Here is a 12,068-nt window from a genome sequence, read left to right on the forward strand (position 1 = left end):
CCTATTTGATTTAGAGTTATTTATAGGTTAGAACGAAACGGCTGGCTTAATCACATTTGACTGACATTACTTTTCGGGACAAGGAAATATTGAATTAAAAGAACTAAAAAAGATTAAACGTTTTCTTCAGCCTGTGCCTCAACAGTCTGGGGACCTTTCTCTATGTTAAACGCACCTGTTTTCAGCTTTAAAAATTGGAGTTCCGTTTTGTAAGCACCCTTGAACAATGAAACGCTTATATGTCACTACTCATTTCCATGGAAGACTTTGAAATACCTGCTTTATGAGAGACAGGAATAGGGAATAGGGATTTAGTGGGGCAGTACAGAAATAAATATGTAAACTATATTATGACCATACTTTATTAGTGTAATCTCAATTAAGTACATTTGAATGCTTTGGAAAGGTTCTTTGGCTAGCAGTGGTACTTAGACTAGCAGCAGCAAAATGTAATCAAATTACTATGCGGGCTATTTAAACGCTACATTTACCCATTGTATATGGTAATCATGTTCTGCTCGCAGAAAAAAATTCATTCAGACTAAGAAATAAAATTACTTGAACAGGTAGCATTAACAAAGTATTTTAGAAATACACGGAATTTGATTTATAACAGCAAATCAAACAAGCAATTAGTCAATCTTCTCTTTTTGTCCGTTTGCTGCATATGGTAAAATCTCTTAAAACATAACAGTCAATAGTCAACACTTGAAAAGAATCATATTCAATAAACACGTCATGCCTCTAGCTTCATGCCCAGCTACAATACAACTTACTTTCAATAATAACAAAAATTTAAACAACCTTAATACTGATATATGTTTGGAATGGAAGAGGTGAAACTTTGGCATATGCTGTAAAACATTACATGCTCAGTTCATTGGAAGGTCCTCAAAGAAACATGGGTTTGCAACACAGCTAAATTATATACTTTTTTACTGTATGGTAATTAATAATACGAGTTGCCCTATGTATTTTTGTAGCTCAAGACAAGAAATCCTAAAACCAGAAATTTTATCTTATTACGGAACCCAGCTAAGAAACTGTAGTGGCAGTGACAAATACGTGTCGACTGTCACCACTGGAAGGAATGTAAACCACACTAGAAGTAGATTGGTGAAAGACACTGGGTGATAGAGATCATCACAAGCTCAAATTTCATCATCAGATGAGCTTCAACAAAGTGTCACAGAAGTGGCATTCAAAATTTTTCATGCCACTGCCCTTGTTTCATGTTCCGTTTCTACAAGAGCGTAGGAGACTGATATGTGCCCAAGGTGCATGCCGAAGGATGACCTTCTACAGAAGCGTCAGCTCACGCCCAAGACATCCCGAGGGAAACTGATCCTGACTCAGGCTTACAGTGTATGGTTGACAAACCTCCAGAAATTAGTCCACACCTACTCCAAAGCAAGTTGCCAGACCGTCAACTAGTCCACAACTTGATTCAGGCGTTTTCATGCCTGAGATTCCCTGCAGGGAAATGACAATGTCATTCAATTGAATAGATCCGTAGTAATAATCTATAATAATTTACATTTTTTTTTTCTAGAGAGAAAGGTCTCTGCCTAGTGCTTTTGGAAGACGTTCGCTAGTGCGGCCGCTAGGACGAGTCCCAGGACCGCGCCGGCGGCGGGGCCGGACAGGGGGCCGGACGCCGAGGCGCCGCACTTGGCGTTGTTGGCGGGGTCCTGGTAGAAGACGGTGCGGTGCTTGATGGGCTGCGGCGCGCGGAAGTTCTTGAGGATGTACTCGGGCTCGCCCGCGCCGTGGTCCTGCTGCAGGGTCTGGAACTCCTTGAGCTGGTTGCGCGCCGCCGGCAGGGTGTCTCGGAACACGGTCCACACCACGCCCTGCAGGGAAAGCGTTAAAAGCCTATATTTTTTAAAGTAGTGCAAAATTGAATTTAAAAAAATAGTGAAAATGACCGCAATAAGGTTTCTGAATTTCGTTTGCGTGGCTGTACCTGGTCGCAGCCCGGGGTGGTGAGCGAGCCCGCGTAGCGCCACCACCGCTCCGTGTCCGTGGGCAGCAGCTTGCCCGGCGAGAGGCGCGCGCCCAGCTTGGCCTGCCGGCCGGCCTCCTTCACCAGCTTCAGCCCCGCCACCACGTGGCCCAGCTCGGAGTTGGGGACGTCGTTCTTCTCGTACTGCAACGCAAAGGGAGGCATGTCGATGAAGGGAGGATCTGTGCGATTCCGTAGAGTCGATTCGCCGCTGTCCCTCCCCGAGACCGGGTGAATCAGCTTGCAGCAGCTGGATACTTCTCAGCACCACCACAATGGTGAACGAGCACCATTGTGGCTGTAGCGCCTGCGAGGTAGGCCACTGGCCTGTCTCGCAACACACCGGAGTGGAGACGGTGGCCTACCTTGCCCCTGTCGTGTTCGCAGGGGTGAGGTAGGCCACCGTCTCCACTCCGGTGTGTTGCATGGCAGATCGGTGGCCTACCTCGCAGGCGGTCAAGGCTCCCAACTCTGCAGTCCGGACTGGCTGCGCCTGGCGGCCGCGCCCCGGGCCCTCACCCCCTTCGCGTCCCGTGAGTTGGGCCCCCTTTTTTGCCTTCCCGGGGGGAAAGGCAACAGTTGGCCACTCGGGTGACATGAAAGGCGTGCGTCAATACTGACGACCACTTCCGCTGCCCTGCACTGTGAGTTGGCTGTCACTTGATGACATTAATTTCAAGGCCTATTTTCTTTCCGGAAACGTCATCAAACCAGGTGAAGACTTGTTGTCACGCAAGTGAAGGAGCTCTGACAATGATGTCATCGATTTGTGATGAAAGTGACATCATTTTAGAGAGGCGGAAATATCATCTCCTATTTTGCCACGAAAGGACAACATTTTTTGCAGTGTGCTCTGCACTGCTGCTTACCCTGAACAACACTGCGATGACGGCCAGACTGCCGTTCTTGCCCAGGGCCTCCTGCAGGCTGCCGTAGTTGGCGTCGTAGTGCACCAAGTGCAGCTCCAGAGGATACCTGCGACGCCAAAGACCGACTTTCAACGGGACATTTTTTGAAAAAAAAGTAGTCTCAAGACAGCGGTCTCATACACAGGTAGAGCTCAAACGTCCCCGTTTTTTACGCTTGCCTTCAAGCACACCTGCAATGTAAAAGAGACTGCGACTGACCTGAGTCCACCGACCAGGTGCTCCGACCCCCAGTGGAAGTGCATCTGCTCGAGTTTGAACAGTTTCCTCAGCCCTCCGCCCGTGACGTAGGCGTTGCAGCCTCCGTCGGCCGTCAGCACCACTGCAAAAAAAAAAAAATCAATTATTTATGATAATTATTTTTCAAAGAGACGATTTGGTGAGAACGGTTACTGTTATGGTTTGCAGTGTCACTCGCGCCCCACAATGATTGGACCCCATCCTGTCCCTCCCTGCGACTACCGCTTCGCGCCATCAGATGCAATCATGCAATCATTCACTTCACTGCCGCGGTCCACGTCCAAAGGCTGGAGGGCCATGGCAAGGGCCAGGGCAAGGGCCAGGGGGTCACGGGGCCGGGCACGCAGAGCTACGCACCCACAGCACAGTGTAGTGTTAGCACCAATTTGCACGACAGAGAGACACTGTTAAAATTAAACGGGAGAACCCCGGAAAGAGCGTTCCGAAGCTCCATTGGGAATTTTTTTTTTTTGTAGAAAATCGTACAAAATTTGAGGTTCTGGAATTCTCCAAAGGTTCCCACAAGCTCTCTGGGACTTTGCCAGATTTCATTACAACACTGAATTCAGCCACGTTAAAAAGTTGGCAGGTACCGGTAACCGTAGAGTACCTGTCTCGCCGTTGTTCGTCATATTGTAGTTGACGAGGTTGTCGTAGTTGACCAGGACGAGGGGCTCGAAGTTGGACGCCTTGGTGGCCGCCTTGTCTCCCGTCGGGATGTCGATGGGGCTCTGCTCGGTGCCGTTGCGGCACGCTCCGGTCCACCCATTCGCTAAAACAACAAAAAAAAACAACAGAAGTTTAGACAAAGAACAAGCAAACCATGTCAAAAAGCCAGCAGTTCAAAAAAGGAAAATACCTTTTTTCGTTTCAAAGCGTGTACAGAAAGGGGAAAATTATAAACGCAATTTTAAAGAAAAAAGGGGAAAAAGTGTGACTGGTATTTCAATATTTTTTAAATTTATTTTTTTGTAGCTCACAGCGCCAACACGAAACCGCGGGGCGGCCTCACCTTCGGTTTCAGGGTACCGCCAGCTGCTGACTGGGGCGCAGCACCACGCGGCTGCAACAGATAAAACATGAATTAAAGTCGCCAAAGTGCACCACCATAATATAATATGGAACATTTTCACCATAATATGGAGAATCTTCACTGTACAACATTTAGAGTGTACTTTCAGAGTGTGGTTCAAATGCCGCGCCCCCTTCCCCATCCCCGTCCCGGCGCGCGGATCCGCTTTGCAAAAGGATTCGCGCGACGCACCCACACGTCTGGGCCCCAGGGCGCCCCAGGCCGGCGTCGCTCCGTCTCTCTCGCACTCGCGGGGCGTCCCGGCGGGGTGCGAGCGAGACAGCAGGCATGAGGCGGCAGGCCCTGGGCAGGCCGGCGTCGGCGGCGTCCCCAGACGCCGTCCCAGACAGCGTGTTCCAAAGTGGATCCTGCATGTCCGGGTTTACTACCGTCGCTAGCGGAGCTCCGCCAGCTCCGCCAGCTCCGCCAGCTCCGCTAGCTCCGCCTCCGTCAGGGAAACCCTAGCGGGGCTAAGCTCCGGCGAGACGGCGTGGCGGCACTGCATCGCACTGCATCGCACTGCACTGGCGGGGCGGTGGCGAGGCAAAGGATGCGCAGTGCACAGTGGGCCAACCGGTGGAGGCGGTCCAAATCCCGGACGCGTTTTGGGCTCCAGAGTCGCTAAATGGGCCTCGAAACGAACGTGAGACCCCACCAATGGATTGCTCTCCTAACGAGGAATCTATTGCTAGGGTCACACGTTCGTTTGGAGTCCTGTTTAGCGACTCTGGAGCCGCCTTGGCCGCCTGCGCCGGTCTTCTGACCCACTGTGCGACGCCCGGGATCCAAATTGCACCAAACTATCGGTGCACCGCGTCTAACGTAAAATGGACGGTCCTGAAATACTCGCGCTAGGCGGCCTCGGCGTCGCCATGACGGTGCCGCGCCGGGACTGTCCTGTGGGTCCTCTGCCGAGGCCAAGGCGTCGCCGAGGCGCCTCGCCCCCGCGGCGCGCTGCGCGGTGCAGTGCAAGTCGCCAGAGAGAGAGACTACTGAGACTTCTGCCGCGTGGAAGGTGGCGGTCTTCGCCAGAACTAATTCGAGAACGCAGCTAACTGCAGCGTGCACGGCAAGGGCGCCGCGCCGACCCCAAGGTTTAGTCATCCCCCGCGACCACAAAGACACTCGGCGGCACGTCGCTCTGTCTCTCTCACGTCTTGACGGGAAGCCCTGCGAGTGCGAGAGAGACAGAGCGACGAATCGACTCTGGGGAATCAGTCGGCGGCGCGTATGGAAACCACCAAGTGCTTGCGAGCGTCGCGACGACGTCCTGGCCGTCCTGGCCGCGCTGGCCGCGGTGCCAACAGCAACAGGAACATTGGTCGCGGACTCTAGGGTGCCAATAGAAACAGAAATGTTAGTCTGGGACTCTAGGATGCGCGGCGGCGATGAGGTTGCCGCGACGGCGGCGTGGCGGAGCCGCGGAGTCGTTTTCGTCGCACTGGAGCGTGTAGGTGCGAGAGAGACGCAATGAGTGTGTCCTTGAAGGGCGTCCGGGCGGCGAATCACGTCTTTGAAGCCCTTCGGGCCCCGCGGAGCTCCGCTAGCGGACCCTTCGGCCGGCCGGCCCTTCGCCCAGTGTAGGCTCATCAAGCGGAATCAGGAAGGGCGGCGGACCGCGTGGACCTCGTTGGGCGTCTGCCAGGGGGGAGTGGGGCAGTGGGTGCCCGGAGTGGCGGTCCAAAAAGAAACGACACTTTTATTTCGAGTCGATGATCTTGCGCACGCGTGGAATCATAATCGCGCGTGCGAACTGCGAAATCGACGCGACGCTCTGCTGGCCACCCGTTCGTTTCTCGGCGGGGCTTGGCCCGGCTTGGCCCGGCTTGGCCGAGGCGCGACGCGGGGGAGGGAGAGAGGGGGAGAGGGGGAGGCGTGAGTAGGGTCAAGATTGAGTGCTGCAGCGGCTCAGGGTCGCAGCGTGGTAATGACCCATCCCAAGCTCCCCCCTCCCCCGTCCTAGCGCCCCCAGCCAGCAGCAGGGTAACGTCATTTTCAGATGCGACGCCGACTCATTATCAACCGAGCACGGCAAGTATAGACTAGCGCGCACCTCGCGTTTCGCGTTCGTATTCTTATTCCCGTTGACATTGTTCTTGAGTGTGAGCAAGCTGCGCAAGCGGCGGCCTTGGAACTCGGCCAACGCGTCGCCGCCAGGGTGGCCCGCTGCACCGCGCTGCACTGACCTTACGGAACGCGCTCGAAATCGCCTTCCCGCTTTCCCGAGAGGTGGCTCCCGGTGAACTGGAATCACAGCCGGGTCCTTGAGTGAGCACAGTGAGCATAACAGGGGACTTGAACCAGGCGAGACAAGTAGAAGGAAGGAAGGAGGATCTTTACGAACATGGCGGCAGGTCCCTGATTGGTTCTAGCAGCCGACGCACAATGGGCCAGTGGGCCACTATGGGCCAAGTGGGGGGGGGGGGTGAAAGGGGAGGGGGACGATCCGCCACTGGCTTGTAAAATCACGGTCAAAGTCGCGCTGCATTTCCGTCCAGCCGCTGCTGCTACACGGCGGCAGCTGATTAGATAGGGGACCACCGATGCAGGATCTAGGCGGACTTAGGCTGCGTTCTCGCGCGGAGGAGAAAGTTTGACGGGGAAACGGACCTTCGGCAACAGCACGTTAACAAACATACTAGCCAAACTCCAACAACAAAAACCCACTTGCATAAAAACCAACAGCAAAAACGCACACTTGAAAAAAAAACCCATCAACAAAAACACACCTGAAAATAAAAAAGCGAAACATGCCCGCAAAAGCAACAACAAAACAACAACGACATGTGTGATTCCTTTAATGACAGTAAAACTTTTGCAGGGTGGGCGAATGGTGCTGTTATTGTGCCTGAATAGGCATCTCCCTCTGGAGAGAGGAAGGGGGATCGGGAGCGAGAGGGAAGTGCGAGGTAATAGCCCCATCGACTCAACTGGTGAAGGGGAGAGAGCGAGAGAGAGGGAGAGAGAGAGGGAGAGAGAGAGGGAGAGAGAGAGAGAGAGAGAGAGAGAGATAGAGAGAGATAGAGAGAGAGAGACAGACAGACGTGCTAAATGTGGACGAGGGGACTTTGCTGCTGGCGACAAGAGTGACACACTCCAGGGGGAATGTGAGCGCGCGGCGCGCAGAAGTCTGGCCTGCGGAGTAGCCATCGCGAACAAGAGCATCCCGACGCCGCATCCAGTGGACCCCGTCCCACCCTGAGCCCCGCTCTGGATCCGCCCTGGCGGCGAAGGGGTGAGACGCGGGGGACTGCTCTGCCAGTGTAGGCGCGCTGTCCTAGCGGACTTCCCTGGTCTCCCCTAGGGCCACCCTCACCTGCAGCCTACAGTGCGCCCGCGACACGAGTCACACTTCCGAACTGCATTCTGTACACAAGATCGGAAGGCTCATAGTGCACCACTGGGTACGCGATAAAATTGTGATTCTTACTGCGAAAAATCACGCGAAAAAAAGGCACGCTGTGTACCGATCGAAACAATACCGACGACAACCTAGAAAAGCGGTACTTTGACCACCTTGCCAAAAACACGACGGGAAACCCGCTTTTCCTTGTTGTTTCTTTTTATCTCGTCTGCCAGAGCCAGTCGCAGCAGACCGATTCCGAGAGTCGTTCTCGTCGCTCTGTCTCTCTCGCACCTACACGGGACGTCCTATGGGTGCGAGAGAGACAGAGCGACGAATACGACTCTCAGTCTGCAGTGTCGCGCCTGCCAGTGGCATAGCCAGGCAAAGCAAGCCGAGCCAGCGGCCGGCAATAGTTCCGACTGGGAGAGCGGCGGGGCGGGGCGGGGCGGGGAGACGCACTGAGGTCGACAGAGACCGGCTGGCTGCCTGGCTGGCCGGGCTACCGTGCCTATCTGTCAAACCAAACCGCCCCCGCCCCGGCCGGCCGTTCGTTCGGCGAGCGAGTTGGTCCGTGCCGTGAGGGCCAGGGCGGTGCCGACGCGGTGCCGACGCGGTGCCAATACGCGCTACGGCGCCATGCCGGTGTTTACCTGCGAGCAGAACGGTCGTCAGGGTGCTGGCCAAGCTGGGCGTGCTGGCGGTGGAGACCATGGCGGAGATGCGGCGACGGCGCGGACCGGGACGACCGGGACGCTGTGGCTGGGTCGGCTGGGCTGGCCGGTGCTGTCTGCGCTGCCGCGCCGCGCCGTGGGCCGAGAGGTCGCCGTCGTCGTCGTCGTCGCGGTGCTGCCGGCCGCCCTTGCTCATCGCCCCGGCATCGCCTCGCCAATGACTCCCTTGGAGGACCCCGCGCTCGCCGCCCGGGCCGCGTCCGTCTGTCTGTCTGTCTGTCCGACTGTCCCCGGCAGGCCCCGTGACGCGCCGCGCCACGCCCCCGCGCCCCTGCAGCCCCCGGTGCTGCCGCGACGACGCTGTGCTCTCGCCGCCCGCCTCCGCCTATTTGCCCAGCTTCGATGTTCCTGGCCGTGCCTGGCTGCTGTGCCTGGCTGCCTGGCTGCTGCCCCCGGCAGGGCCGGCAGCGCACAGCGCGCAGAGCGCCACCGCCCTCCGCCCTCCGCCCGGCTAGCTCAGCAAGCTCCACCCGGCCCGGCCCGGCCCAACCCGCCCCCATCCCGCGGGCGCTCTCTCTCTCTCTCTCTCTCTCTCTCTCACCAGCCGCGCCCCGCGTGCGGGTTCGCGCCAAACCTTACCCCCTTACCCCCCACACCCCGCCCCGCCCCGCCCCGCACGCCACCCCCCGGACCGGCCGCGTAGGTGAGGGTTGAACAACCGGGGAGGGGTAGCAAGGGCCGCCAAAGGGAAGGAACGCATTGCCCGGAGGCTGAAGGCTTGTCCGGCCCGGTCGCCTTGTCTGCAGACTGAGAGTCGTTTTTGTTGCTCTGCCTGGGGCGGTCATGAGTGCGAGAGAGACAGAGCGACGACGCAGCGATGTGCGGAAATCAGTCTCCTCGTCGACAGTCTGGCCAAACTCGGACCCGCGAATCGGCCAACTTGGAGTCCTACTTGAGCTCGGCGAGCACCTTCGACCCCCACCCCACCCCGCCCCACCCCACCACAATACCACAGGAAGTTCTGAGTATCCTGAGAACCGTCCGCAGACTGATTCTGAGAGTCGTTTTCTTCGCTGTCTCCCTCGCACCTGTACACCTGTACGAGACGAAAACGACTCTCGGAATCAGCCTGCCACCACGCCACGCCCCCCCTCTCTCGGAGAGGCACTGTCACGGCCAACACAGCCGAAGACGCCCTGGTCCTTTTATCCGCATCGACATTGATAACTAAAACGGGAAAGGAAGGGATTGCTCCCTTTTTTCCGCTCCACGAAAAGCGATTCACCGCCGTTTGCGATTACGGTCCACTTTTCCGGTGTGTGTTGTTTCCGGCTCCGCAGAGGGGACGGGGACGCGGCGGGGAGTGGGGAGGCTGCGGGACAAAGCTTCATTTTCCCTGGATCTGCCTCCAAGCAGCGAGTTGCAAGCACACAATGGCTGAAATGGCTGCCCTGTCCCGACTGCGCCGTGACTACGTCGCTCGGCAACAACAAGGCAATGGGGCGGGGAAACAGGGAAAAGAGAACTTGCGCAAAACAACCCTCTCCGGTGCAAGGCAATCCCGACTGAAGAAATCGAATCATCATATGCCAGTTATATTTCAAGTTTACCTTTCATACTCCTTGTTTTTGCTCGGGGGAGGGGGGGAGAGGAAAGAAAACAAACACTAGAGGGTGCGTCTGAAAAACGCAAAAACAAAAACAGTCGCTGGGGAGCACGCGTCGTGCCTGGGGTGGGTCGTGACAGAGATGGGGCGCGCCTTCCTGTAGGTCACCTGGGGCGGGGGAGGGGTGGGGGTGAAGAGGTCACGGCCCCCTCCACCCAGCAGTCCCGCAGACTCCCAGTTCCTTTTACTTCATTCCCAGAACGAGGGGGCGGGGGAGAATCCCAAGCCCGACCTTCCCCTCTATTTCGCCACCCTTTCTCTCTCTCTCTCTCTCTCTCTCTCTCTCTCTCTCTCTCTCTCTCTCTCTCCCTTTCCCACCCGGGTTCATTCATGCCGGGGAATCGATAGAGCGCTGGTCGCCAGAGGCGGGTCCAGAGCCGGCACGAGGAGGGGGCAGCAGTCAGCAGCCCGCGTTGCTTACTTATTGGGGAAAAGTGGTGCTTTTTGCTACCCTTGCGGCTGTCTATCTAAGGGTTAGGTTTTTCTCCAACAAAATTGTCCGGAAAATTTCAAGATTTTTCTTTTGACAGTGCGGCCGCCCTTGTCGTGTCCTTGTTCCCACACTGCAGTATTCCGTACAGTCGCAGGCGAGGCGAGGGCAGGGCGAGTACGACTCTCTCTGCAGGACAGATGCCGGGCAGCTGCTCCGACCGGAACCAACGCATGGGAACGGACTCTCTACTTCCGGTGTTGGACTTCCCTGTTCTGGAGAAACTCGGGCAGTTTGGAAAACTATAGTGGTTCGGCAAAATATTTAAGTGGCAAAATGGCATTGCTAATTTCTTTTTGGACATTTATAATGGGGACAAAAAATTGGCCCTGATAATACTTTTCTGACAGCACAACAGTCCGAGAACACTTCGACAATGTGTTCCGAATAACCTCCACTCGTCGCAACGGTTCGCTTTATGGGTGCGCCTCGTGGGCAGTGAAGAGAGCAGCAGACTGACGCCGCGCAGTCTCGCCGAACGCCCCACGAGTGCGAGAGAGACAGCGCGACGGCCACGATGTGCGGGTCTCGATACCGCTCGTAATCCAGCCGTTAAGCCGACGCTTTCGGCTTTCGGACTGCGGCGGGCCGCCCCCGGACACGCCAAGGACGCAGTAGGCCAGAAGACCGGGAGAGGCGGTCAAAGTTCCGGACGCGTTTTGAGCTCCAGAGTCGCTAAAAAGGACCCGAACCGAACGTGTGACCCCACCAATGGATTCCTCGTTCGGAGAGCAATCCATTGATGGGGTCACACGTTCGGTACGAGTCCCGTTTAGCAACTCTGGAGCTTGAAGCGCGTCTGGAGTTTTGGCCGCCTCCGCACGGGTCGTCCCGTCCCGTGAGTGCGAGAGAGACAGGAGACTTCCTGCTGCCGGCGACTGGGCCGCGTCTTGAGAAGGGTGTCTCTCTGGGCGACGATACTCCACGCTGCCGCCCGAGACGCCTCCGCCGGGTAGCGCCACTGCCGGCGTGGGGTAGCGCCGGGCCCGAGCCGAGGCCGCCGGGGCCCCCGCGCCGGCTAGCAGACTTACTCCAAGAGTCGCTGGGTTTCTGCAGGACCGAACCTCTGTGCCCGGAGTCCTGGAGTGTACGGCAGACCGGTTCGGCGGCATCGTAATCCACCAACCAGTGATTCGCAGCGTCTGTGGACCATGACCCTGGCCGCGGTGCGGCACTCACACACGTGCACGCACACACACACACGCACGAAAGTGACCACACAAACACGCACAAATTGCAGGTCTTGCACTGCAGCTGGCTGTTGCTGGCTGTGCGGCAAATATCCCGTGTACACTGAAAAACCAAACGTGGTCTAGACCGCATCATTGGTGTGGTCAAATGGATGCCATTTTGACCGCATCAGTTGGTGTGGTCTAGACCACGTTTGGCCACGTTTGGTGTGGTGTAGACCACGTTTGGCCACGTTTGGTGTGGTCTAGACCACGTTTGGCCACGTTTGGTGTGGTCTAGACCACACCAAACGCCCCAAACGTGGTCTAGACCACACCAACTGATGCGGTCAAAATGGCATCCATTTGACCACACCAGTTGGTGCGGTCTAGACCACGTTTGGTTTTTCAGTGTATTTCTGCTGGTATACACATCCTCGAAATAAATGAGGATTATTGTTTTCGATTCGAGGTGGCTTCCAG

At 56.4% G+C, this 12,068-nt stretch overlaps 1 protein-coding gene across 2 annotated transcripts; it reads right to left on the bottom strand.

The window, feature by feature from the left end:
- Window positions 1-339: 339 nt before the first annotated feature.
- Window positions 340-8,394, bottom strand: LOC117645124 (carbonic anhydrase 2-like). 2 transcript variants are annotated; one of them, XM_034385083.1, is made up of 7 exons: window positions 8,240-8,394; window positions 4,184-4,234; window positions 3,782-3,943; window positions 3,133-3,253; window positions 2,875-2,980; window positions 1,967-2,149; window positions 340-1,853 (listed from the first exon to the last, which is right to left on the bottom strand). In XM_034385083.1, exons 1-7 carry the CDS (start codon window positions 8,298-8,300, stop codon window positions 1,569-1,571), a joined length of 969 nt encoding a protein of 322 aa, XP_034240974.1. In that variant the 5' UTR covers window positions 8,301-8,394; the 3' UTR covers window positions 340-1,568. The 2 variants fall into 2 exon arrangements, with proteins under 2 accessions (XP_034240974.1, XP_034240975.1); XM_034385084.1 differs by lacking the exon at window positions 8,240-8,394 and adding an exon at window positions 4,305-4,799.
- Between the last annotated feature and the right edge of the window lie 3,674 nt (window positions 8,395-12,068).

This window comes from Thrips palmi, unplaced genomic scaffold (assembly GCF_012932325.1).
Source record: "Thrips palmi isolate BJ-2018 unplaced genomic scaffold, TpBJ-2018v1 HiC_scaffold_18, whole genome shotgun sequence".
NCBI classification, from domain to species: domain Eukaryota; kingdom Metazoa; phylum Arthropoda; class Insecta; order Thysanoptera; family Thripidae; genus Thrips; species Thrips palmi.